The 24,303-nt window shown below is 31.2% G+C and overlaps 15 protein-coding genes across 15 annotated transcripts; 4 read left to right on the top strand and 11 right to left on the bottom strand.

Annotated features, from left to right (window-relative positions):
* The first annotated feature begins 520 nt into the window (after positions 1-520).
* On the top strand, positions 521-841 carry Chro.10282 (hypothetical protein). Its single annotated transcript, XM_663057.1, has 1 exon — positions 521-841. One exon carries the CDS (start codon positions 521-523, stop codon positions 839-841), a length of 321 nt encoding a protein of 106 aa, XP_668149.1.
* Positions 842-1,599: 758 nt separating this feature from the next.
* Positions 1,600-2,478, top strand: Chro.10281 (hypothetical protein). The annotated part of the gene is made up of 1 exon (XM_663056.1): positions 1,600-2,478. The coding sequence occupies one exon, from the start codon at positions 1,600-1,602 to the stop codon at positions 2,476-2,478; it is 879 nt and encodes a 292-aa protein (XP_668148.1).
* A 45-nt stretch (positions 2,479-2,523) lies between these two features.
* Positions 2,524-4,422, bottom strand: Chro.10280 (signal recognition particle 68). The annotated part of the gene is made up of 1 exon (XM_663055.1): positions 2,524-4,422. The coding sequence occupies one exon, from the start codon at positions 4,420-4,422 to the stop codon at positions 2,524-2,526; it is 1,899 nt and encodes a 632-aa protein (XP_668147.1).
* Positions 4,423-5,190: 768 nt separating this feature from the next.
* On the bottom strand, positions 5,191-5,514 carry Chro.10279 (proteasome subunit beta type 1 (20S proteasome alpha subunit F) (20S proteasome subunit beta-6)). Its single annotated transcript, XM_663054.1, has 1 exon — positions 5,191-5,514. The coding sequence occupies one exon, from the start codon at positions 5,512-5,514 to the stop codon at positions 5,191-5,193; it is 324 nt and encodes a 107-aa protein (XP_668146.1).
* Positions 5,515-5,990: 476 nt separating this feature from the next.
* Chro.10278 (hypothetical protein) lies at positions 5,991-7,181 on the bottom strand. The annotated part of the gene is made up of 1 exon (XM_663053.1): positions 5,991-7,181. One exon carries the CDS (start codon positions 7,179-7,181, stop codon positions 5,991-5,993), a length of 1,191 nt encoding a protein of 396 aa, XP_668145.1.
* Positions 7,182-7,427: 246 nt separating this feature from the next.
* On the top strand, positions 7,428-8,378 carry Chro.10277 (phosphotyrosyl phosphatase activator protein-related). Its single annotated transcript, XM_663052.1, has 1 exon — positions 7,428-8,378. One exon carries the CDS (start codon positions 7,428-7,430, stop codon positions 8,376-8,378), a length of 951 nt encoding a protein of 316 aa, XP_668144.1.
* A 319-nt stretch (positions 8,379-8,697) lies between these two features.
* On the bottom strand, positions 8,698-9,270 carry Chro.10276 (hypothetical protein). Its single annotated transcript, XM_663051.1, has 1 exon — positions 8,698-9,270. One exon carries the CDS (start codon positions 9,268-9,270, stop codon positions 8,698-8,700), a length of 573 nt encoding a protein of 190 aa, XP_668143.1.
* A 1,061-nt stretch (positions 9,271-10,331) lies between these two features.
* On the top strand, positions 10,332-13,079 carry Chro.10275 (hypothetical protein). The annotated part of the gene is made up of 1 exon (XM_663050.1): positions 10,332-13,079. The coding sequence occupies one exon, from the start codon at positions 10,332-10,334 to the stop codon at positions 13,077-13,079; it is 2,748 nt and encodes a 915-aa protein (XP_668142.1).
* Positions 13,080-13,105: 26 nt separating this feature from the next.
* On the bottom strand, positions 13,106-14,491 carry Chro.10274 (hypothetical protein). The annotated part of the gene is made up of 1 exon (XM_663049.1): positions 13,106-14,491. One exon carries the CDS (start codon positions 14,489-14,491, stop codon positions 13,106-13,108), a length of 1,386 nt encoding a protein of 461 aa, XP_668141.1.
* A 418-nt stretch (positions 14,492-14,909) lies between these two features.
* On the bottom strand, positions 14,910-15,845 carry Chro.10273 (hypothetical protein). Its single annotated transcript, XM_663048.1, has 1 exon — positions 14,910-15,845. The coding sequence occupies one exon, from the start codon at positions 15,843-15,845 to the stop codon at positions 14,910-14,912; it is 936 nt and encodes a 311-aa protein (XP_668140.1).
* A 213-nt stretch (positions 15,846-16,058) lies between these two features.
* On the bottom strand, positions 16,059-17,228 carry Chro.10272 (hypothetical protein). The annotated part of the gene is made up of 1 exon (XM_663047.1): positions 16,059-17,228. The coding sequence occupies one exon, from the start codon at positions 17,226-17,228 to the stop codon at positions 16,059-16,061; it is 1,170 nt and encodes a 389-aa protein (XP_668139.1).
* A 510-nt stretch (positions 17,229-17,738) lies between these two features.
* Positions 17,739-18,518, bottom strand: Chro.10271 (RAD50). The annotated part of the gene is made up of 1 exon (XM_663046.1): positions 17,739-18,518. The coding sequence occupies one exon, from the start codon at positions 18,516-18,518 to the stop codon at positions 17,739-17,741; it is 780 nt and encodes a 259-aa protein (XP_668138.1).
* Positions 18,519-18,871: 353 nt separating this feature from the next.
* On the bottom strand, positions 18,872-20,629 carry Chro.10270 (RAD50 DNA repair protein-related). Its single annotated transcript, XM_663045.1, has 1 exon — positions 18,872-20,629. One exon carries the CDS (start codon positions 20,627-20,629, stop codon positions 18,872-18,874), a length of 1,758 nt encoding a protein of 585 aa, XP_668137.1.
* Positions 20,630-21,527: 898 nt separating this feature from the next.
* On the bottom strand, positions 21,528-22,538 carry Chro.10269 (hypothetical protein). Its single annotated transcript, XM_663044.1, has 1 exon — positions 21,528-22,538. The coding sequence occupies one exon, from the start codon at positions 22,536-22,538 to the stop codon at positions 21,528-21,530; it is 1,011 nt and encodes a 336-aa protein (XP_668136.1).
* Positions 22,539-23,025: 487 nt separating this feature from the next.
* On the bottom strand, positions 23,026-23,685 carry Chro.10268 (hypothetical protein). Its single annotated transcript, XM_663043.1, has 1 exon — positions 23,026-23,685. The coding sequence occupies one exon, from the start codon at positions 23,683-23,685 to the stop codon at positions 23,026-23,028; it is 660 nt and encodes a 219-aa protein (XP_668135.1).
* Between the last annotated feature and the right edge of the window lie 618 nt (positions 23,686-24,303).

Here is a 24,303-nt window from a genome sequence, read left to right as displayed (position 1 = left end):
CTTTAAAAAAAAAATCAAGAATAGACATGACGCCTCTTTATTTGTTATTAAACTGTACATTTTACACACGTTCACAATTGACAAAAAAAAGCAACTTTTAAATCTGTGAAATATTTATTTATTTGAAAATTACTTAAAACTGAATGAATTTGAACAATTGTCACATTATGATTTCAAAGATAGCTGTTCAATGATTACACACGTATTGAAATATTTATTTTCCTGCATGTATGCATGTGATAGTTTACCGGTATATTATCAAGTGGATAAACATGCATTGCATAATTAGTTTTTTTAATTAATAGGTGGATTTAAAAAAATAGTGTGTTGAGGTTATATATTGCAATAGATAGTAATTCAATAATAAATGTGTGATCTTTATAGCAAAGAAATAAAGAAAATAATTAAAGAAACAGGGTTTGACTGGAGAAAGGTACGTAAACGGATAATTAAGACTGTATTGATTAACAATTGAATTTAGAACATAAAAATAGTTGATAATTTAGTTGATTCAATAAAAATGAACTTGAGTAAATATGGAAAAAGAAAGAGGACAGAAGATTTAGGAATATATACATGCGAAAAAAAGGAGATAGATAAATTTTATGAATCCCAATATGAATGCAATAATTCAGGAATTCTATTGGTTCCCACGCAAAATAATGAGTTTGAACAGCTGAGTAACTCAGAGTTATTTAATAATTCGGAACTTCAAAAAGTTACAGTTGACAGAAATATTGAGAATATGCAAGAAGTTTGTATTTTTGATGAAACTTTATCGAAGAATTTGTTCGAAGAAGAAATTGTGCGCAATTCAACGCCTACTCCTACAATTATGTAAGTATAAAGCTTTGCATTTATTATTTTATATTTTAATTTAGAGGATGCAATAAAATTAGTAATCTTGCGAACAAAACTCAAAACTCTCCAACTATAAAAACTTCTTCAAGTATTACATTTTTAAGCAAGAATATTGGAATAAAAAAACGAAAATTGATACTACCTCCAATCATTTATGGGAGAAGATTGAGAAGCGAAAATAATAACAAATCAATAAAAAACAATATAATTACTTCTCAACCAAAAAGAAAGATGAAATTAAAAGCTGATAATTGCGTTAAAGAATACTTCGTATATAGAGATGAAGATTACGGTAAGATATTTAGGCAAAAAAATTATACATTTAACTAATATTTATAACGGAATTATTTTAGGAATAATTGACAATACCGATCGATTATTGCTCCAGGGAGAAAACGTCCATAGGCAGGATGATGATAGACAAACAACTAGTGAAGTGCAAGATTGGGCAATTGGACTTGTGAAAAGATACCTGGGCGAGACAGTAAAGTTAATTCGCCAAGAAGTAAGTTGACCCATAGTGGCTTGATATAATTTTTACGGTTTCAGTCATCGAAGATCAATTCTAAGCCGGAACGAATAAGGGCATTAAGACAGAGATTCGGGTTTCCAACCAAAGTTAGAGAATTATAGAAAAATAATTATAATTAATATTGCTAAATCCAAATGAATCAAGAATAAATTCGAAACACACAGGATTTATGGTTTATTTATAGCGGGTTTAATTAATTAATATTTATGCTTTTTAAAAAGATTTACAAATGTATATTTAGCCATGAAATCGACATTAATGAAGCTGTTCCATACGTAGTTTGTGCAGTAATCAAAGAGCCATGGTCTATTCTGTCTCTGGATATTTCTTTTAAAGAAAAGAAAAAAAATTCAAAGATCACTATAGGTCTATACAATATATTACTTTTATTATTAATACTGTTGGTTTTTTTGCTGATTCTATTTTCAGGAGGAATAACTATTGGACAGATGGCACCCCCTCCTATTTTTATAGGGAATATCTACGGATTACCCATAAAAACAGACTCATTGACCATTTCAGCAGACGGAACATTTATTGCGACTCTAAAGATGCCAGTATATAATAAAAGTTTGCTGAGTGGTAGGCTCTCAATTAGAAATATAAATTTTGTTCCTGTTTCAACAAAATTCGTTTGTACTCCTAACAAGAGCAATAATAATATTTTTTCGCATTCTATATTGGATGAAGACCTATCAAATGGCTTCATTTTCCCATTAAATAAGAAATTACCTACAGATAATGATAAAATACTAATCGCAAAGAAGGTGACGCTAGTCACGGAAAACAAAGATCTACGTCAATTAGAACATATATTAGGACGTTATGGCGAAGCAGAAGCGAAATTAGGTGCCTGGCTACCTCCTGGAAAGAACGAATTTTTAATGCTAATTAAAGGTGATGTGGACTTTGAAGGTGCAAAAAAAGTTTTGAACGAGACATTGGGCTCAAATTGCATAAACGGGGTAGTGAGAAGTTTTGTAGTGGATGTTCAATTAGATTTTAATATGAGGTATTTTCTTGGATCAATATCGTATGTGCAACAAGATATTGGATATGTACTATTTCCTGCGTGCAATAAATAGCTCACAATAAAATAAAGTAATAGGGTGGATATGATAGGGCTGAAGTTATTTGAATAATCTAAATTTTGAAGTAGCTTTCGAGAAAATTTTGTTCACTAACCCATTTTTTTTAATTTTATTTGATAAATCTGGGGATAAAATAAAATCAGAAGCTATATCAAACATGATTGGTTTTACTGGAATCGGAAGAACTCTTGGACTTATTGCTTCATCATTAAGGGTTTCATTAAAATTTTTAAAATCCATCGCTTTGATTTGTATAGTTTCATAAGTTGCGGCGTTTGAAAGGTAAATATTGTATGACTTGTCTGCCATATCATTAACATTAATATTGATTTCTTTAATTAGAGTAATTATTCTTTGAAATATTCCATCTTTGTCTAGATAGATTTTGTTAAAATTCGTTTCCTTAATTTCAAGACGTGACTTCACCAAGTCGCAAAGTACAAATGCTTCTTGAAATTTCCCTTTTTGTCCAAAGCAGTGTGACAAAAACAAGCTGCGGCAATTGTTATTTACAATTTCCAAAATATCTATTAAATCCGAAATATGAGTGGCTTTGTTGCTAGAAGAGATCTCAGAAACAGTGTAATTAACTATGTCACAGATACGAACTCCTTCTTCAGGATATCTTGAAGAATTGATTTTTTTTGCAGTTGAATTCTGAAGTTCATGTGATATATTTACCCAATGTTCATCATTAAGAAAAGTCAATTTCGTGTAAAATTCAGGATTATTGAAGTATTCCATCAACTGAAATACAAATATTAAATCCCTCTCGATAGAAACAAATGAATTAAATTCTTTAGTGTAAGATTCGAACGCAACCCATTCATTTGATTGACAACTATTTATTACTGAAGTTTCATTATTTGCGCTGGCTTTTGTCATTTCCTCGTGAATTTTATTTCTCAAAGTGGTTGAAGACATTAAAGTTTCAGAGAATAATTCAATTACTACATTACCTGGAAGCTTTAGAATTTTCTCAGTGTCTCCAGAAGGAATATACTCCTTAACTGCTTTATAATTTTCCTGTAATTCGACTAGTAATATTTCCAAATTTGAAATTGGAACATTGTATTCTTTATTATTGTAAAAAAATTTCATATTTGAATTATTGAACGAGTCATTGTTTTTTAGCACATTAACTGTATTATCGCATACATGAACCGAAATATCAAGACGCTTACAATGATATAAACAAAGTCGAATTAGTGGTGCCATTTCCATGATTTGATCATCATAAGCTTGGACACATTCAGATTTAGATAGTTTAGAAATATTATAATGGGGCAAAATATTAAATTTTTCAAATATTGAAACATCTAGCTTAAGCTGTTGGTAGAGCTTCAAAGACTTGTTCAGTTCAATTGCACCTTTCTCCCAATTTGAACATTTCAAATAATAATTACCGAGAATATAACTTTGGTAGGCTTGAACTTCAACAATACTTCTATGAGTGCATCTATTCTTGGCAACTTCTACAAGGAGTTTGGACAAGTTGCATCCTCTCCTAAGCTTGCGTATTTCATGCAGTCTTCCTCTATTGTTTACTTTATTTAGTCTTGTATTGACATTTTTAGTAGTTCCACACCCTAGATCAGCCCCTGAACTCAAATTTCTCTCGATTAAAAGAATTAACAGTAGTAAGTGTTTATGGTTTGTGTAGTCACTACATTCAGTATAACTTTTTTGAAATTTACTCCTTCCACATTTCATTTTTAGTCCAGATCTTAATCGATGAAGCTTTCGAGAACAATACCGTGTATATTGTGCAAAATCCTTATGTTTTAAACCATTTTGGTATTGTAAATGTTTTACAATGACGAGCAATGGAAACTCAATTCTTTCGCCGATTTCCACACCAAAGTCTCCGAAATTATCATTTTTAACAGTTATTTCATTACTTAATCCATCAAAAATATCATTAGTAATTGATTCCATCGCTATATAATCAATATTTGTTCATCAAAAAACAAATATTATGGAATTTGATTATTATTCACTAATAAATTATTGGTTAGTCGGAAGAAGACACCAATAAATAATTTCAAATTTTGAACAAAAAATTTGAATTGTGATTAAAGCTACTATCAAATTGTTCTGCGGGAAATCGATACACAAAGCTAGATTCAATTCAAAATTTTATTAAAAAAATCGCTATCTTTAGATTCTATTTATTAGGGTCATAACTAAAGTTTGCCTATGCACTTATTAGTTTGTAATAACCTAGCGTATTATTTGAAATTAATCCTCTCTTAATCCTAATGATGAAATGCTTATTCCGGAAGAGTCAATAACAATAACTTCTGCAGAGTCACCTGTATGAACGTCTCTCTCACTGGCACTCGTAATTGAATCTTTAACGATATTAATGATTCCAACTTTGTCAATTGACTCAAATGAGGTCTGATTATTTCCCGATATTTGATTATCAAGGATTGAAGTTATTAACGATCCTCCAGACCCAAGTGCCACAAATTTATGTTGATCAAAACTACCCACTGCATCATAGCCATAAACAACACCTTTACCCTGTTCATCTAACCCTGAAAGTAGACAAAATGAATAATATGGGAAGAATCTTTTCGAGTACAATATACAAGAAAGTAATTGAGCAATTGCATTAATAGAGGGCGTTTTGTTATGTTCAAACTCATATAGTTTTACTTTTGCCTGAAATTAAATGATTATGATGTTATCTAATAATATTTAGAAACTTACTAATAAAGTCTTCCTAAGTGCATTTATATCTGCAAGCATTCCACTACAAGCTAAGATACACTTATTTGTTAATTGACAAGTTTTAGAAACTGATCTTGAGGCTATTCTATACATTTTACTGAGTCTTGTATCTGCGGCGATTACAACAAAATCATCCCCTGCTACGGCTACGCATGAACCACCGTTATTCATATAAGGGTTAAAGTTATGTTCAATTTTGCCGTTATAGCTTTTTTTTTCTGTCTCAGAAATGAGTTGACCACAAAACCCCTCAATTTGTATAGGATCTCTATTTTTAGTTAAGGAATACATTTGAACCAGTGCCTAGTATCACCTCTTTAAATTTTATTAGTTGAATGGCGACAGTTTCCAATCTTCGATATGAAAATTATTTCATTTAAGCTCTTATGTGGGGGAAAGAGAAAAAAATGGGTAGGCGCCTTCTCATTATGGGCAATAAAATTATTAGATTATAACGAATTCAAGTAAAATTTTGATAGGCAGCTATGATAATTGTAAGTAGATTGATAACTAGTAGATTAAAAGCATGACTTATACTATTATTTGGGACTATGGGCATTTTCTATTAATAATATTCGGGCCAAACTCTTGGTAGTCCTGCAAAAATAATTAAAATAAGAAGTTCATATACGAAACATACTTACCCTCTTTGAAACTGTAAATTGGGGAAATGTTCCCAAAGAAGAAAGAATTGAAGCTCCAATCCATGCAGATGCCAATCTTTCTGATGCGCGCGGAGATGCAACAATTCTAGGAGCTGGACCAGTCTAAAATGCTGAATAAATTTTGTAATTTGATTTCTGGAAACTTACAGAATTATTAAATATTATTGAAGGTCTCTGATCGATAATTCCTTGGTGCAACTTGGCATCAAATCCATTAATTAATGTTGTTCCTCCTGCAAGAATAATAGATGAAGTAATGTTTGAAATTTCTTTATTGATATTTGAAGTTTCAGTTATTGAATTTATAACCATTTGTACAATGCCTGGGTAGCCTTGATTAGAATTTCCAGATTTAAAAAGTAAATTTGGAATGGTGTTACGTATAGATGTAGTGTCAATTACGTTACCATCTGGGAGATGAAACTCATTGTCATTATTTGAATTAGGATTCGGGAAAAAAAGGCTAGAATGCTTAATTTCTCTAATTACATGCATTACCCCCCAATTTAAGTAAGATTCATCAACATTTGTTAAGGGTACATGATATTCACTTGGCCCATTTTTATCTTCATTTTTGAATATTCCAAATTCAGGAATAATGTTTACCTTGTGTATTTTTTTATAAATTTCATTATCCAAAAAGTCTCCTGCAACAGGATACTCCTGAATACTCCCTTGAATACAGTGTCCATCTTGAACACAAGAAACATTTGATACTGACGCACCGATGTCAACTACAATCCCTGAAGTCCTACCACAAGCAAAACAAGAAAGTACTGGCCTTCTTGATGTAAATAACGATGCAACTTCAAGTTTTTCAAATGCAACTTCTGCAAGTTTAATAGAATTATTGGGGTTTGATGTTGAGTGAATAGGGATCAAAAGTGTTTGGCCATTCATCCTGTCATCCAGTGGTTCAAAAATGTAATTGTGCTTAGTTAAAAATGAAGAGGTGCTATTTGTAAATTTTTGTGATAAAGACAATTCTTGAATAATTTTTGTTAAGTATTCCTCATTAAATTCAATTGCTTTTTCTTGAATATTATATTGTAATGGATGTAAAACTTCAATGTAGTCTCGCTTCTCCCATGGTTTGAGAGGAAAAATGGTATTGGAAAGTCGATTCGAATCAATTAAATCAACCTCCTTATTGGGAATTCCAATACATGTAGGAACTACACTCCTTGGCAAATCGTCACCTCCATATCCTGCTCTAATAGATTGAGTACCAATATCCAGAATGATGCTAGAAGATTGGCTTCCTATTCCTGAGCTTAAGATCACATCCGACATGTTTTAATAAACTGAAGCACAGCAATGCGAGCTTTATATTTTTCTGAATTAATTTTATCTAATACCTTAAAATAGCTCTATATCCTCTGCTATAAGTTTTTTTTCTTCGTATAAATTTGTCAATGTCAAATTTCCATTAAACACTTCAAACAAGTTAATTGATCATGGACCGCCAAAATAATCAACAATAATCATTTAAATTATTTTACTACAAATCAAATTATTTTTTTGAAAAGCTAATTACCTATGAGTCTGACTGAAAGAGTCGAATGCATAGCTAAAATAACTGATTTAACGCAGTTAAATTACTTTATATGCGGGAAGACTCATTCAGATATTATAGATTTTATTAAATTGTTGAGTGAGAGCATTAAAGGGAAAATATTAGTGCAGCAACACGAATATGAAGAAAGGGGCAAAGAACGATCTGATATCGGATTTAACTCAATTATAAACATTCTTAAATTGTTATCGAAATTAGATTCTAATATTGATGAAATACCTCCAATAAAACAACCGATGAGATTTGGAAATAAGGCTTTTCAAACTTGGTATGACAAAACGAACCAAACATGCACATCTTATATTTCTGATATTCTAAAGGAAAATTCTGACGAATATTTGCAAGAGGTTAAGAGTTATTTTGTAGAATCATTTGGAAATAGATCCAGAGTTGATTATGGGACAGGACATGAGCTTAATTTTATCCTTTTTCTTATGTGTATTCATAGGCTTGGGGCTTTCCAAAAGAATGATCTTCCTGATCTTATATTGGTCGTATTCTATAGATATATCCTTTTAATGAGAAGACTTCAGTCAATATATCTACTGGAGCCTGCTGGATCAAGGGGTGTTTGGGGACTAGATGATTACCAATTTCTCCCATTTTTATTCGGATCTGCTCAGTTAATTAACTCAAACGAACTATTTCCTGTGCTTACAAATCAGATACTTGATCGCTCTATATTGGAAATTTACTCTGCAAAATCGTTATATATTAATTCTATACAACATATTCTCAATATGAAGACAAACGTATATTTTGCAGAATGCTCCCCCATTTTATATAGTTTAACTTCCGTTCCCACTTGGGAAAAAATTTACTCTGGCATGATCAAAATGTATGTGGCAGAGATATTAAATAAATTCCCCGTTGCACAACATATATTATTTGGAAATTTAATTCCATTTAAATAAATTCGACTTCGCATCGCGAACCAACACAACTAGCTATATTTGATGGGGTCGGAGCCTTAACAAGCAGAGTTACGAGAAAGAGCTGGGATTGAGATCGCACTCATCTCTAAAAGCAACGGCAAAGAAACAGAACGCACAGCTAAATCGCGACGAAAATAGTGATGAAACATTGCGCCTTCTATTTCAGAATTCTTTTTTTGAAAAAAGTATGAAAAATTATTTTAGTAGCGTTAGGACCTAAATCAAAATGGTTGCAATACTATAACTATTATAGTAAAATTTAGTTCATCACCTACCCACCATAGAAAGTTACTTTCATTTATCCAATTGGAAAGCCACAAGGCATTGGAATGCTTTCTGGATTAGGAGATCTCATATACATAGGTAAAGCAAAATTCGTTGGATTAGACGAGCTGGATTGTAGCGATTTGTTTCCACCGCTATTAGAATAGTTAACAAACTTTGGATTGTTAGTTCCATACGACGAAGCGACACTGTATCTTCCTTTTCTGTTAGGAGGCGGAGTTGCAAACAAATTAACATTTGTTGCATTTGGATTTTCTGAATTAACATTTATTGGCTCTTCACTTTGCATCTTGAAGTTCGGTTCCACGCTTTCACAATTCTTAGTACGGCTTTGCGGTCTAATATAACTGCTGGATTGCGGAACTACAGATGCTGTTTCAATGTTTCGTCCATTATGTAATAGCTTTAAAATCAAAGCTCCTGGATCATCCCTGTTGGCCTTATTATAGTATTTATTGTATGCAGTAGAACTTGATCCGTTTGTGTTTGAGCAATTACTGACTACTAAATCTCTTTTTTTCCTTCTATTATTATGAGAATTATAGTATCCTCCAAAAGTCTTTCTTTCTGAACTTTTATTAGACATTGTAATAATATATAAATTCTGCAAAGTGATTAAACAATATTTAATTGTATAAACTAACGAATATGTATTTGCTTTGTGTTATTCTTGCTGTAAATACATTTATTTGTGAAAGCATATAAATTCAATCATAAACTTGCGCTTGTAATGATATTGCCACTATAAATCTTGAATTAATACAAAATAAATATACTTGAAATTAATAATAAAATGAAAGATATTCACGTTAATAAATCAAACTATTTCTATGCGTTGATTTAGATAAGCAAGTTTGTTATTATAAATACAAACTTGAATAGATATCACATAATTCCAATTTTTATTATTTAAAGATATCCAATGGAAAGTATTAAATTCAAAGTTATAACCAAAATAAATTAATAACTGAAATGAGTTGCTTAATTTCCTAATCTATGGTGATTGGCTTATCATCACTTGTGAAAAAAAATTCAAGGTTTGTCCAATACAAAATTTACTCTTTATTATCGGAACCAAATTAATCAATTATTTCCTCATTTAATTTTTTTTCCCCCTTTTATCTTTACTCGTATTAATCCTTCACATCTCTGTCTATAGGCGGGATCTATCTACGACAGTCAAAGTGCTATTTTATGCATTACTTATTTTAAAACAACGAAGTTTAATGTATTGTTTTTACATATTGTACAACAACTCAGTTTCACGACCTTATTCTAACAAAATATCTTGCTACTTCAAAACTAACTTTTAGTATGTTTCATATTGAATTTGTTCGCTTGCCTCAAATTAATTACCACACAAAAATTTCAAAATAGAGCGCCTGACTAGTTAGTTCTCAGCGCCGATAAAATTTAATGTCAACTTTATTCAAATTTGATTAACATTTAGTCAAAAGCAATATTTTTCCATACTTTTGAATAAAGGAAATTACTTTCAGTTATTAAGATCGCTAAATTATTCAGACTACTGCCATTTACTATTCTCATTTAATTTTTTCTAACTTTTTGTTTTTTTAAATAAAGTTGATGTATTGGGTCTAAAAAGAAATTAGAGATTTGAAAATAATCGCTAAATTGTCTCATATAATGCAAAAAATTAAAACGCAGGATGATAGCTTATCTCAAGGGGGTGTAAATACGAATTCAGCTCTAACTTTTGAGGAAGTGAATAGCTCAATACCTGCATTTAGAGATGATTTTCCAGTTAATGCAGGCGAAATTAAACAGTTAAGAAGAGAAGATTTGTTGAACGAGCATAGAAGGAGGCATTTGGAGAGCTATTATAAGAGCTCTGCAGAGTGGTCTAATTATGAGAAACGTCAAAGGAATGATGAAGAACTTGAAGTCAAATCATTGAGTTCTTTCATACATGACTTAATTTTATTATCACCAAAGACAAAGGAGGAATATGAACATGTGATAAATATACTTAGGAGGCGTCATAAAGTTGCACCAAGCAAGGCCCAAATTATAAGAGTATATGAAGAATTAGTTTCTCAAAAAGGAATAGAGCTTTCAAGCGATAACATTACTATGTTATTTCAGGAATATAGTTCAAAAAATAATCAACCTCAAGTTGGAAGTAACTTAGAAAAAGCTTTGCTTTCAAAGAAGGCTGTTAGAAGTCAGTCAGGGGTAATAGTTATCACAATATTAACTTCACCCGGTGCATTCTCTTGCAAACATGATTGCCACTATTGCCCAAATGAACCTGGACAACCTAGAAGCTATCTTTCTACAGAACCAGCAGTACTGAGAGCTAATCAAAATTCGTTTGATGCTATAAAGCAGTTTAGAGATCGATCAATTACACTTAAAAACAATGGACATATTATAGATAAAATTGAAGTATTAGTACTAGGTGGGACTTGGAGTGGATATCCCAAAGAGTATCAAAACGCTTTTATTCGTGACATTTATTATGCTGCAAATACTTTCACAAATAAAAATAATATTTATGATAACAGGGACTATATAGATAGGGGAAAACTACCTCTTTCTGAAGAAGTTGAGTTAAATCAAACTGCAGAATGCAGAATAATTGGTTTAACATTAGAAACGAGGCCGGATTATATTACTCTAGATGAAATACTTCAGTTACGGGAATTTGGATGCACTAGGGTACAGCTGGGAATTCAACATACTGACTATTGGGTCTTAAAACTCATAAACAGAGGCTGCTATATGCGTCAAATTGTAAAGTCAATTAGACTGCTTAAAGATACTGGATACAAAGTCGATATTCACTTAATGCCAGATTTACCGAATCCTTACGATCATACAAGTACTAATGAATTTAATTTGGCTCCAGATGAAAGCCATATATTATCAAAAAGAATCACTTTGCTTAAAAACTTGCAGGCATATATAGGATTTGATAACGCACAAACTTTGGGAGTTGTCAATGACTATTTGATGCTTTCTAATGTATTAAGCGACCCAAAACTTCAATGTGATCAATGGAAGCTTTACCCGTGCGAAGTTGTACCATTTTCTAAAATAGAAGAATGGTACGAAAATAAGGCCTACCTTCCATACGCAGAAATTTTTCCAGATACACTTTGCTATTTGTTATTATCTTGTAAAGTTGGTCTTCATCCTTGGATTAGAGTCAATAGAGTCATTAGGGATATACCTAACCAAAGCATTATTGCAGGTAATAGCTGTACGAATTTAAGGCAAATGATTCATGATAAGATGAAAGCTTTAGACTTAAATTGCAGATGCCTAAGATGCAGAGAGATCAAAGATAAGCACATTAGCAACAAACAACTAAATCAATTAAATGCAAATTCAAATGGAAGCTTTAATGACAAGGAAGAAAACGGTAATAAACTAAAAAATAAAAAAAATAAGAAAGCTAAGAAGCACACCAAAAATAAAGAAAACGGTTTAAATACGAAGGATAGGGACATTCAAATTGTGTTAAGAATAAGGAAATATAGTAGCTTTGGGGGGGCTGAATTTTTTATTTCTGTTGAATCGAAGGATGAACTGGATCTTTACGGATTTATTCGTTTAAGAGTTAGATTCAAAGATGAAGAAGTAGTAGCTCAAAACCAGTCAAGTTCAGGAAGTAAAAATGAATCTGATATACATAGCGAGTACAACATGGAAGAATTCATTGAAGACAGTGAGGAAATTTTAGAAAAGTTTCCAGTTTTGAAAGATTCAGCATTAATTAGAGAGCTACACATTTATGGAACAGTTGTTCCGCATTACAATAATGAGAAAGAAGCGGATTCTGCAGTGCAACATAGAGGATTTGGTAAAACTCTGTTGAGAGCAGCAGAGTACTTGGCTTTAATTCACGGCTTTTCTCGAATTGTGGTTATTTCTGGTGTTGGGGTACGCGAATATTACGCCAATAATGGATACTTCCTTCAGGATACATACATGGTAAAAAATATTGATGCTTCATCAAATATTAATAGTGAATTTGATGTTTATTTTTTGGATTACAATTTAGAAACTGATTTATTTAAAACACTAAAATATATTAGATCTTTAGAGTGCAGCAATCAGTTTAAAGGGCATAATTGCAATAATATTATACCCGGTATGGCTGAATATAAAGAAATGACGATTGAGAATTATGCTAGCACCATTAATGTTGATATTTATAATAATGCTCTTAAAATTTTGCCAGAACCAGAAAATAATATTCAATATAAAAATACTAAAGATTCGAAGGTCAAGAATTTATTAAATAACATTAAATATTTAATATTTAATAATTTTAACAGCCGATTCTCTTGGATTGTTGGAATGAGTATCTTTACTTCATCTATATTTGGCTTAAGTTATTTGAGGTCTAAAAGAATGATGGTTTAGCGAGTCTGTTTGTTTAGAATAGTTAGTTAAGCGACATCAATATTAAATTTTGGAAGTCTGTCTGGGTGTTCCCTACATATTGAGCTCTTCTCATTAGCTTTTCCGCAAAATACCTCATTACATTTATTGAAATTCCTTGAAATATCATTTTTAAAATCGTTCATTACTGATAAAATACAGTCCCAAATAACTGAAAAACTAAATCGTGATTCTTTTGTTCCAATAAAATATTCACCGTTCAGAAGTATTACTTGACTTACTGCTGAAATGATTCCATCATCAAGATGATCCTTAATATTAATAATATGTAAATCAAGATTGTGTTTCAAAAAAATATCCAATAATTCATTTTTTTCATATTCATTGCTGTCTGTGGATATTACAACACGTTTTGTTTTAAGATCCTTTGAAAGCTGTAATAATCTATCAATAACTTGATCAAATGTTGGTATATCATCATTTCTTAAAAATACAAAATCATTTCTTCTTAAGTGAACACTTATATAAGGTTTTTTTTCTTCAAAAAAAGTATTTGCAGACATGTATAAATTTGCATATCTTCTTATATTGTTATTATAGCTAATTACATCCAGAACTCTATATTTGCTTAGTTCCCAAGGCCATGGAACGAGAATTCCTTCCGTATGCTTGATTAAATAATTGTGAAGTTTTCCTTCTTTCCTGTTTGACTCTAATATTTTATATATTTCTTCTGAGACTTCTTTAAATCTCATTAACTTAAAAAAAGAAAGACAAATAAGACCTCTAATTTTTACTAATTCACAACGCCCTCCATAAACTACATTCCCATTTCTAACATAATTGTTAAAGAAGCACTTTGAATTCAAATGTCTTGATTCTGATATTTTAAAGCTATTATAATATTCTATTGAAGTACTTGATTGAAGTGACTTGTTGTTCCAGTCAAAGTTTAACCCGACTACTTCAGCACCTATATTAACTATACCAGTTAATCTCTTGTAGATATCATATTCCAATGTTGGTAATCCATTTTGTTTTATGCTAAAAAACGTTGACCAAGGTAATCTTCGTTTGGAATTATAAGTCCAATGGGCGATATTACAAAATGGGGGCAGAATTAGAACTGCAAATTTATTCTCGTTTTTTTTATACATGATTTCATTAAGACTCGAGACAACTAGTGCCATCCTGTCAAATACATTTCTTTGGAGATTGAATCCCTCTCCATCCTTTACATCATAAATTATCCAACACACATCAACCACCCAGTTGGGGCATTTGTTTTCCATTCCTTGTCGTAAATCCCAGCTATTGAGAATATTTATGCATTGATCACTGTTATTTGCTGCATTTACAACTATGAAAATAAAGAAAAGTAGGCGAACATTTAAAATACAACTAAACAAAATGGAGTATAGGAAATTAATCATGGATATGAAAATTTATCTGAAGAGAAAGAAGCAATAAAGAGAGTTCGCAAACATCAACTTTTTCAGGCGGTATTAACAACTCCCTGATCAAATAGTCTACGTATTGCACAGGACCCATATTCTTCGTACTACAGTATATTGAAAATCGTGTAAAAATAGTCAAAATGCATGTGGATATTGCAAGTTTAAATATTCATACCTGTTCTTTATTAAAGAAATGGCCTACCAAACCTGAATTTTTCGCAAAATAAGAACCGCCAAGCCATGTAGAACATCTTCCCAATATCTTTTCCTCAATATTAGATGAATTAGATAAGTTAATAACTTGAATGTCGTCTAAACTGATGTTATTTCTTTCTAGCAAAATCTGAAAACAAAATTCCATATTCACATGTAGTGTGATAAGAAAAGTTAAGGTTCAATTAAAACGTACCTTAAAATAGTTCTTGAAATAGGTGGAAAGCAGAGAGTTGATTGACGATCCGCCAATAAATATTATATTTTTCAATAGAAGTCGTAAATAGTCGACTGGGCACTTTCTAGCAACCGAGATTATCTCATCACAAATATATGGAATAGCCATTTTGGTGATGATTCCATCAAAAATGCCATACGATTTAATGCTGTCAATATTTTTGTGTGTAATTGGAGAAGAAGATTTAAAATTTGTCTTAAAGTTATCAAATAATGAATTTGTTATTGAATACCCTCCTAAATTAATAATTCCAATATAGTCCGATAATAAATATCCAGAGGCAATAGGAAGTATTCTAATACTTGAGTCACCAAAATGCACGATAATTCCAACTGAGCCCTTGCTATTTGATTTTTGAAAAATATTTGGAAGCCCTCTTTGAACTGCATCAACCGAAAGTAATTCTTGAGAAATGCAATTGAATGAAGGCACAGAAAGCGATTCAAAAAAAAACTCCATTGAATGATCCTGAAAGTCAAATGGTGCGTTGTGAGGTTCAGATAGCAAAACAGGACACATCGTAGTGTCATAACACATTTCTCTTGAAATTATGTCAGTCCAAAACGTTTCTAACAAATTCCAATCAAGTCCATCAAGATAATTGAAAGGATGTGTAATATCCTGGTAGTCATTCACAAGAAGTGATTTTTTTTGCGGGTTCCAATTATTTGATGAACTTAGTGACTTCGTTTCAATACAATGTTCGTTAATTCCAAGTTTATCTGAAAAAATTTTTTTATCAAACTTTATTTCTTTTACTTCTATTTTTTCAAATAAGATTGTATCAATAATAATCTGAGGAAGCTTATTAATTGAACTACCTATTCTTGTTTGAAACTGGCCAGTATCAATCACAATAGGAAAATCAAATGGGTTCATCCTTATTTATTATACCAACTAAATTTTTTTGTTAGAATATTATACTCAAATCGGCGGTAACGGCAAAACAAAGAGTTTAAAAGTAACAAATTAGACGATTGCAAGTACCTCGATTAAAATTATATAAAATATATTGTATGGGTGGGCAATTATGTTACGCACATAGAAATAATCCTAAGCTAATATCCACTAATAAACTATTACCTTTTAGTATTATACTTTGTAAAATCTTTTAATGTATTTATCTTGAATCTTTATTTCGTTCAAATTGCAATAAATCAACTCTCCACATGAAGCTCTATAAACTCTATCCCAAAGAGCCAATGAAATATTATCTTCCGTCTCAAATCCAGTAATGAAAATATAGACGGAAGAAAGATCATCGAGGCTATTAGCAAAATCCTCTGCTTGATGTAAAGTTGCAAATAAGTTTTTGCATGCTGACGAAAAATCGTAATCGTCACACAAAGAAAAATAATGACGGACATAATACCTAAGAAATGAAAGCTTTGATCCAATATCAATCAATATTATGTTTCTTAAATCAACATCTATACCTGTACATTTATGAGTATCTGAAATAAATGATATTAATTTAGTACAAATAGTTGGCGAGTAGTGTTTAATATCCATTCCAGGACTAATTGCGACTGTATCATGAAGAGATAAGTAGTTTCTATTAGGTGATGAGTTATTGCTACCAAAATACGATATTTTAATGTCTTTGATCCATTCATTATTTCTACAGTTATCGATCAAAGTTTCCCATATTTGATTTTTAGTAACTTTACCGCATCTAAATATAGAAATAAAATTGCCATCTTCATAATACTCTAAAACAGTTGATTCTACTCCTACGCTACAGCATTCACCTCCATCCAAAATCCAAACTTTTATTCCTACCTCATTCATATAACTTTGATCAAATTCCTTTGATACATGCAGGGGACTAGTGGGACTTATATGGCCTGACCGATTTGCTGAAGGGGCAGCAATAGGGACGGATGACAACTTAAGCAGGTCTAACGTCAATTGATTGTTGGGGCATCTAACTCCAACTTTACCTGAGACTGAAACTTCATCTACAATATTACGTCTCTTCTTAGAAATTACTGTTAATGGACCTGGCCAAAACTTATCAGTCAAAATTTTATATATGACTCTTGTCCTTTCAGACAACTCAAAAACATTATCTTCTGCAAACTTGAAGCTGTGTACATGGCATATCAAAGGATTGTTTATTGGCCTTCCTTTTATCTTGAAAATTTTTAATATAGAGGATCTGTCGTAGGCATTTCCGCCCAACCCATACACAGTTTCAGTCGGTATTGCAACTAACTCCCCATTTAAAATATATTTTGCATAATCAGATAGATTGTTCATGTATCATACGATAATTAGCTTTTTATCTTATTTAAATATTTGGGGTAAAATTATTCGCGCTCTAGACATTTTTTTTCCAAGTCTAACAATAATTCTAGTCTAATATCCATGAAAGTCTACTTGCCTAATTGTTGAATATCCTTGTTCATCTTTTGATACATGAAAAAAGTGATCACACTGCTGTGCTTGGGCCATAACTCTTACAAAATTTTCATCATGTGTAATTATTATTAACTAAAAGCATGAACGTATTTCTCAACTTGTTTTTTGTACTCACCTGGAAATTTTTTTGTTGCTTTCTGAATTTGATTAAATATGATAATGCCTCTGCTAAGCCCTTAATATTAAACCTATCTAAGTTTGTCGTAGGCTCATCAAGTGCTAGAATTCCACAGTTAACGCAGAACGACTCTGCTAGCGCAAGTCTAATTATTATGCACGCAAGCACTCTTTGACCGGCAGAGCATCTTCCTAAAAAAAAGAATTATCCAATAAATTTGCGCGTTTTGTTTAAATCTTACCTTTCATGTCAAGTTCTACACCATTTTGTATCATTACTACTCTATAATTAAATGACTTAGTTCCGGAAGGAGTTCGCGATGATTTTTTTTCCACAGTGAAATTTTCTTCATTATCCTCTGCATCGCTCCTTATTGCGATATAGTCAATATCATGACCTTTATAAGTAATGTTCCATAACTCCTTTATAGTTCTATTAATTTCTGTCATTTTATCTATGTGAAACTTCATTAGTGCTTTCTGAAGAGATTTATGGTACTTCTCCAAATCTTTAACACACAAACTCATTGTCTGTTGTTCAAAAACTCCACTTAGGTACTTTTCAGACAACTCCTCTATAGAAGAATAGCCTTTTGAATCGCATGTGAACTTTTCCAGCCAGTTTTCATTGGCCTTATATTCGCCTGTCAGTTTTGATATTTCACATCGTATTTTCTCGATTGCTATTTGAAGAACATCCAATTCATTTTTTTTTTTAAGGTATAATTCTTGAATAAAACTTTTATTATGGCCAAAGTCAGTTTCTGTCAAACACTCTAGCTTACTTATTCCTAGTAGTGAATAAATATTATTATTAAGTATATTAATATTTTTTTTAGATGATTCAAGTTGTTTCCGTTTATTCATCAATTTTATCACGTTATTCAATTCCTCAATAATTTGATTTGATTTAACGATCTTAGTATTAAGATTAGCCTCTTCTTCTCGAATTGATAAAAGAGATTGAATAAGGGTTTTATTTGAAATATCTTGATTAGATATATCAAACATTTTTCTATAAAGCGTTGTTTTTTCTTTGATTAGTGCGAAAAACTTACCTATTTTGAAAGAGAAATTCGAAATCTTGTTCTAACTCTTTAATAGAATTCTTCAAAAAATCTTTCCTTTTGCAGTGCTCAATTTCCAGATTTTTAATTTCCAAGTTGGCAAATTGGATTTTATTTGTTATTTCTTGAATTTCAAATTCAAGGCGTTGAATATTTTCGTCAATTATTAATATCTCTATCTCAATTTGATTAAGTGAGCTTTTTAATTCTATTCGCCGATTTTCCATATCTAATGGGAAACTTTCAAGTTTTTCCAATAGTAATTTGCATTGGAAATCTAACATTGAAGTGATATCTTTAGTGCCAAAATCTCCCTACGATCTGTTCTAGTTCCTTCCAGATGTTCAAAGTTTCAATTTTTTTAAATTGATACTCAGTTTTCCTTCGTTCAATCATCTCACTAAAGCTTCCAGTGTTTTCATCATATTCAAAATGAGTATTATTAAATATATTAGAACTCTTTATACGCTCTAAAATAGTCAGTTCGCCATTAATTTTTCCCAGATTATATGTACAATTATATGCGTTATTCAAATAATTCACACTGAACAACTTTTCATTAGTATTAACATCCGTATTTTCCTGGATCTTTGATTTTAGACAATTTAGCTCATTATCTATGTGCATTTTCTCTTTAATTTTCTCACAAATCTTATCAAAATCTTTTTGCAATTTCATTTGCTCTTCTCTTTTATTATTAATAGAGTCGAATAATTTTTTCTTTTCTTCTATCTTGAAGTTTAATTCTGCTTTTAAATTAACTAATGAAGAATCTATTTCAGTCTTGTTAACTTCTAGTGTAGAAATGGCTTTTTGTACCGATTCCCAATTCAAACCCTTATAATTAGTTAGCTGTTCATTTAAAGCAACCAAAGAATTTTCTAAAAACAATAATATTTCTTTCAAGTCTGTTAATTTTTTTATTTCAGCAATTTTTCTAAGCACCTCATTTTTTCGTTGAGTAAACTCATCTACTGAGCTGTTTACTTTAAAATTTTCTAGATTATTTTTGATATGATTTGTTTGGTTTTGCAAGTTTTCAAGTTTAGAATTCAGATTTTGAATTTCTTCGAATTCATTATGCAAGAGTGAATTAATTTCTAATTCATCTTCTAATTGATTATAATTTGATTTTAATAAAACGTTTTCCATTTCTTTTATCTCCTTTACGTGTGTATCAAATAATGTCATTTCAAAAATAAGCTCAGACTGAAGCTTATCTAACATATCTACATTTTTCATCAATTCTTGCTTCATCTCCAAATGTGAATCTAATTTAGTGGCTAAAACTTGCATTTCCTTATTTATCTCAGCTTTTCTAAGTAAACATTGATTTTTTTTATTTATTATTCCTTTCAAAAAGTCGATTTTCTGTTTTAAGTTCTCGTTAAATAAAGCTTTCTCCTTAATTTTCTTATTATATTCACCCTTCAACTTTGTAATTAATTCCAAGGCTTTGCTATATCTTGTGGATCCAAATAATTCATCAAATTTTTTTTTAACTTTAGCCATATCTTGTAATGGCCAGTTTGAATCCTCTTGATGACAAAACAGTACATTTTCAATTATCGAATTAGAAACCCCAAATAAAATAGGAACTTGAGCATTTATATCTGCACATTTATGACTTATACTGGTCACTTGCCCAGATTCTTCATCTTTAGTCTGTAAAACACTTTCTAAAACTCTAAATTGAGGCTTTAAATCCCCAGTAGATTTTAAATCAGCCTTCCTAGTCTTAATATGGGATAGCTGAAATGATCTAACTATTTGAATCTTTTTTTTATTTTGATACTCTCTAAAAATTAATCTTATTTGAGCCCTGACCTCAGCAGATCCATTCAATTTAGGATCGTGAATGAAATACTGCCCACTCTTAGAACTAGGAGGAAGCTCACCAGATATAGATGCTTTTAAGCATTCTATTATTGTTGTTTTACCCGATCCATTTTGGCCTACAATTAATGTAATTGGACTTTCAAAAGCAATGCCCTCCCTACGGTCAGGTGAAAAGCTTCTCACCCCACAAATAACTAATTTTTCGAGGTTACTCATTATAAAAAAATATTTTTTAAAAATAGAAAGTTACATTTAAAGAATTTATTTTTCTATTTCAAGTTATTCTGATGTGAGTTTTTTACGTCTATGCAAAACCGGTTAAATGTACAAAGAAAATGTAATAATAGATATAATTAAAGACGTTTGATAAATATATACTAAGAAAATAATAAATCATCTCACTTAGTTCCTATTGCGTCGCGATTTGAGGATTTTATATATTCTCTGTCCTCGAATGCAAATAGTAATTCATTATGTCTTCTATATGACCTTATAACATCTTGCGCTCTTTTATGTTTCCGATCATCATTCTCCAACACGGATAATATGCTATCAAATGTAAAGGACTGATCAATATTCTTTGAGTTAGTCAATTTAATTGCGCATAACATCTTAATTAAAACGTAATAAAACTGAGATTAATAAATATCGTACTTACTATCTTATCCATGAAGTCGCATGACAATTTAGTTACTGAAAAAACTGCATCAGTTGTAAATTTTATATCTGTGCAGTCCCAATATGCATCTATTATTGATTTTACTTGATTGAATCAAATGAAAATATTTGTATAAAAATTTTACTTACCGCATGAAAATAACTGAGCTTTTTCACTTTCTATTTTGTCAATCACATTTCCTGGCCCGTTTTCAGTAGAACGGCCTGGTATTAGTGAATTATTAAGTAAAAACGTGTCCTCCTCTTTCATCTCGTCAGCAAAGAGATTTGTCATCGAAACATCAAGAATGCAAAAAAAAAAAATAAATAATTTGGCGGAATAATCCGTATTAAAGACAAAAAAAATAGCTAAAAAAATTCAAAATTATAGAGGTACCTAACTACCTAATTTAACGAAAACCTTTTTTCGAACATAGGACTTATATTTGAAGAAAATTTAGGAAGCTTCGTGGCCATTTCGTTCTAAATTTTGATTTTGAATATAATGTTGTGCCCCTTGATAACTTAAGCCGCTAGTAGTAAGGAAGTTTGTGCCAGCAGCATATCCCAGTGCAGTAGACTGATCTCCATATGGACCGAGAAGTAAAGGAACATATTGTGGTGTTTCATATGCAGAATCGAAAGTGATTTGAGAATGCTGCCAAAACAAAGAAACATCCTTTGGAATATCGGAAATTGCCATTACAATGCACATAAACTGGCGTCTCCATCTGGAAAATATTCCTTTCTCTCTCTTTGGGTTTCGATGACTAGTAGGCACCCAAGCAAAGTAAGGCCTCAATTGCGCTGGGAAAGATTCCTGGCCAGGGCATCTAACCTTGTAACTAGTTCTAAAAATTGTTCTCACACGCGCCTTACAACGCGAACAAGGAGTATAGATAGACATAGGTACACAAAATCCCGGATTTTGACGGTAGAACTTACAGTCAACCATGTTGTCAAAGTTGACTGGTCCACCTACCCATTGTACCATATTACCATGTCCGAATTGTAATCCCTGATTAGTTCTTTGTATTTGCATTTGTGTTGGTATTTGCATTGGCATTTGCATTGGCATTTGCATTGGCATTTGCATTGACATTTGAACTGGCATTGGCATCTGCATTGGAGTCTGAACTTGTTGGCTTAAATAATTTACTTGGCTTGATGAATCACCATCATCAGCCTGCTGATAGTTCTGCTGCTCGCCATCAATTACAATAAATCGATATTGTTGGCCTGGATTACTCATTTCCGAAATTACTTTCAATAGTGAAGGGTCCAATGTAAATTCATGACAACCAGCTCCTGATATACTTCTTATAGCTTGTCTGCAATTCTTCAATTCAGACGAATCTTGAATCGAAAGAACTTCTTCGCTTTCTACATCTTCCGAAGATTCAGAACACCTTGAAAGATAAAGTTGTATAATTAAGAGTAATACTCCGAAAGGCAAGTAGTATTTCATCTTTGACACGTTTTTTTTGATGTTTAATTACAGGGGATTTAGATTGATCCCAACTAACTAAGATGAATATAATTCAAAAAGTCTTTAAAAATTTCTGATCTAAATTCTTATATTCGTTTTTTCTATAAAAAAAAATCAACCTAACCTTTCATTTAGGTAACGTTTTATATTGCCCGCCTTTTATTTATAACTTGGAGAGAAGAGAGGGAATATTGCTTTTATTTAGATTTTTGTGATAGAAGTTCTGTTCATTACTTTGGAAATATATTGATACCTCTTCATTAAAATTGGACCCTTAGTTGTATCTTCCCATAATTATATTTTAGGGTACAAGGCTTTTTATTGCCACGTGATTTATTTAACTGTGTAACTTTTTAATGCTGCAAGCCACACATTTTTTTAATAAATTCAACTACTTATTTTTGGAACTGATAGATAAACATAGATATATTATTAATATAAGACTTTATTTTTTATAATAATTTAATTAAACCATGTACAACCCTATACCGCAAAGTAATAGCGTGAGCAAAACGCCTGACCCTATGATAATCATCAATGTACTCTCACTTAAGGATTCATTTTGATTATTCGATGAAGAAAATGGGATTTCTGGAGGTAGCGGATATGAGTTTTCATCTGATGAAAGCGGTGATTCATTTGAAGGGCGAGATGCATATTTAGCTGCAGGATTCGGCTCTACAGCGCAAAGATATTGATGCCCTAATCTTTTTCTAATATGATATGGTTTCAAGACCCACATATATAAAGGAGCCAAACTTGGGGGGAATGACTCGTCTCCAGGGCATTTCGCGGAAGCGACAGCATAAACCACTTCAGTTCTACAAAAATGGCAAGGATTTATTACCGTCCCTGAAGGATTGCATGATCCTGGGTGAGTAGAATAAAACAAGCAGCGATATACTTGCGATAAATCGCCAAGATCCAAAGAATGTTCAATCCCAACATGCCTACCTCCTACCATCATCCCTGTATAGTGAGGACCACCCTTTAGTTGATCTCCCATTTCTACAGAACCTCTAAGCTTGAGTAATGCAATATCTTTTATCTTGTTTTCGAATCTTGAACAAAAGTGTACATATATCCAAACCAAAGATAATACAATCGCAACAGTAATTGTTTTCATTGAAAAAAAATTTATGTTGAATACATAATAAAGCCTTTAGATCCTCTCCAAAAACTCTAATATTTAAATAATCTTCATTAAATACCCTTCTAAAATTATTTATTTTTTAAAAATTTGAAATCTCAGATAATTAAGGTACACATTAGTGTGCGTATGTGTGAATTGATATTAAGTTAACGGGATATTAAATAGCTTTGGAAAAAAAGATAAAATATAAAATTATAACAGAAATGTTGCATAATTTCATTGGAATATTGCATAAACATTAATAGTTTATTATTGCTAATGATTCATTATTTAAATTGTATTTTTAAAGTGTTATATTTAATTTAATATAGTATAACGAATAACTATATCTTATCAACAAAGTAATTTAAATAAACAATTGAGAACCACCTATGTCACGTTATCATTAATCTTTAAATTCCGATCATTTTTGAAGGACAAGTGCTGTGTTACTCAAAAAAATCTCAATAATTTCTCAATTACTTAATTATATACGGAGCTGAATTCTTTGTTGCCTTTTATATTCTTATTATAAAAGCCATAAAAACTTAACTTATTTCAACTATATGCACAGCTTTATTACTTGTTGCTTGGAAAGTTAAATTATTTATT

This window comes from Cryptosporidium hominis, assembly GCF_000006425.1.
Source record: "Cryptosporidium hominis TU502 chromosome 1 CHRO011078, whole genome shotgun sequence".
Taxonomy (NCBI): domain Eukaryota; phylum Apicomplexa; class Conoidasida; order Eucoccidiorida; family Cryptosporidiidae; genus Cryptosporidium; species Cryptosporidium hominis.
This window is presented reverse-complemented; position numbering and strand designations above follow the sequence as displayed.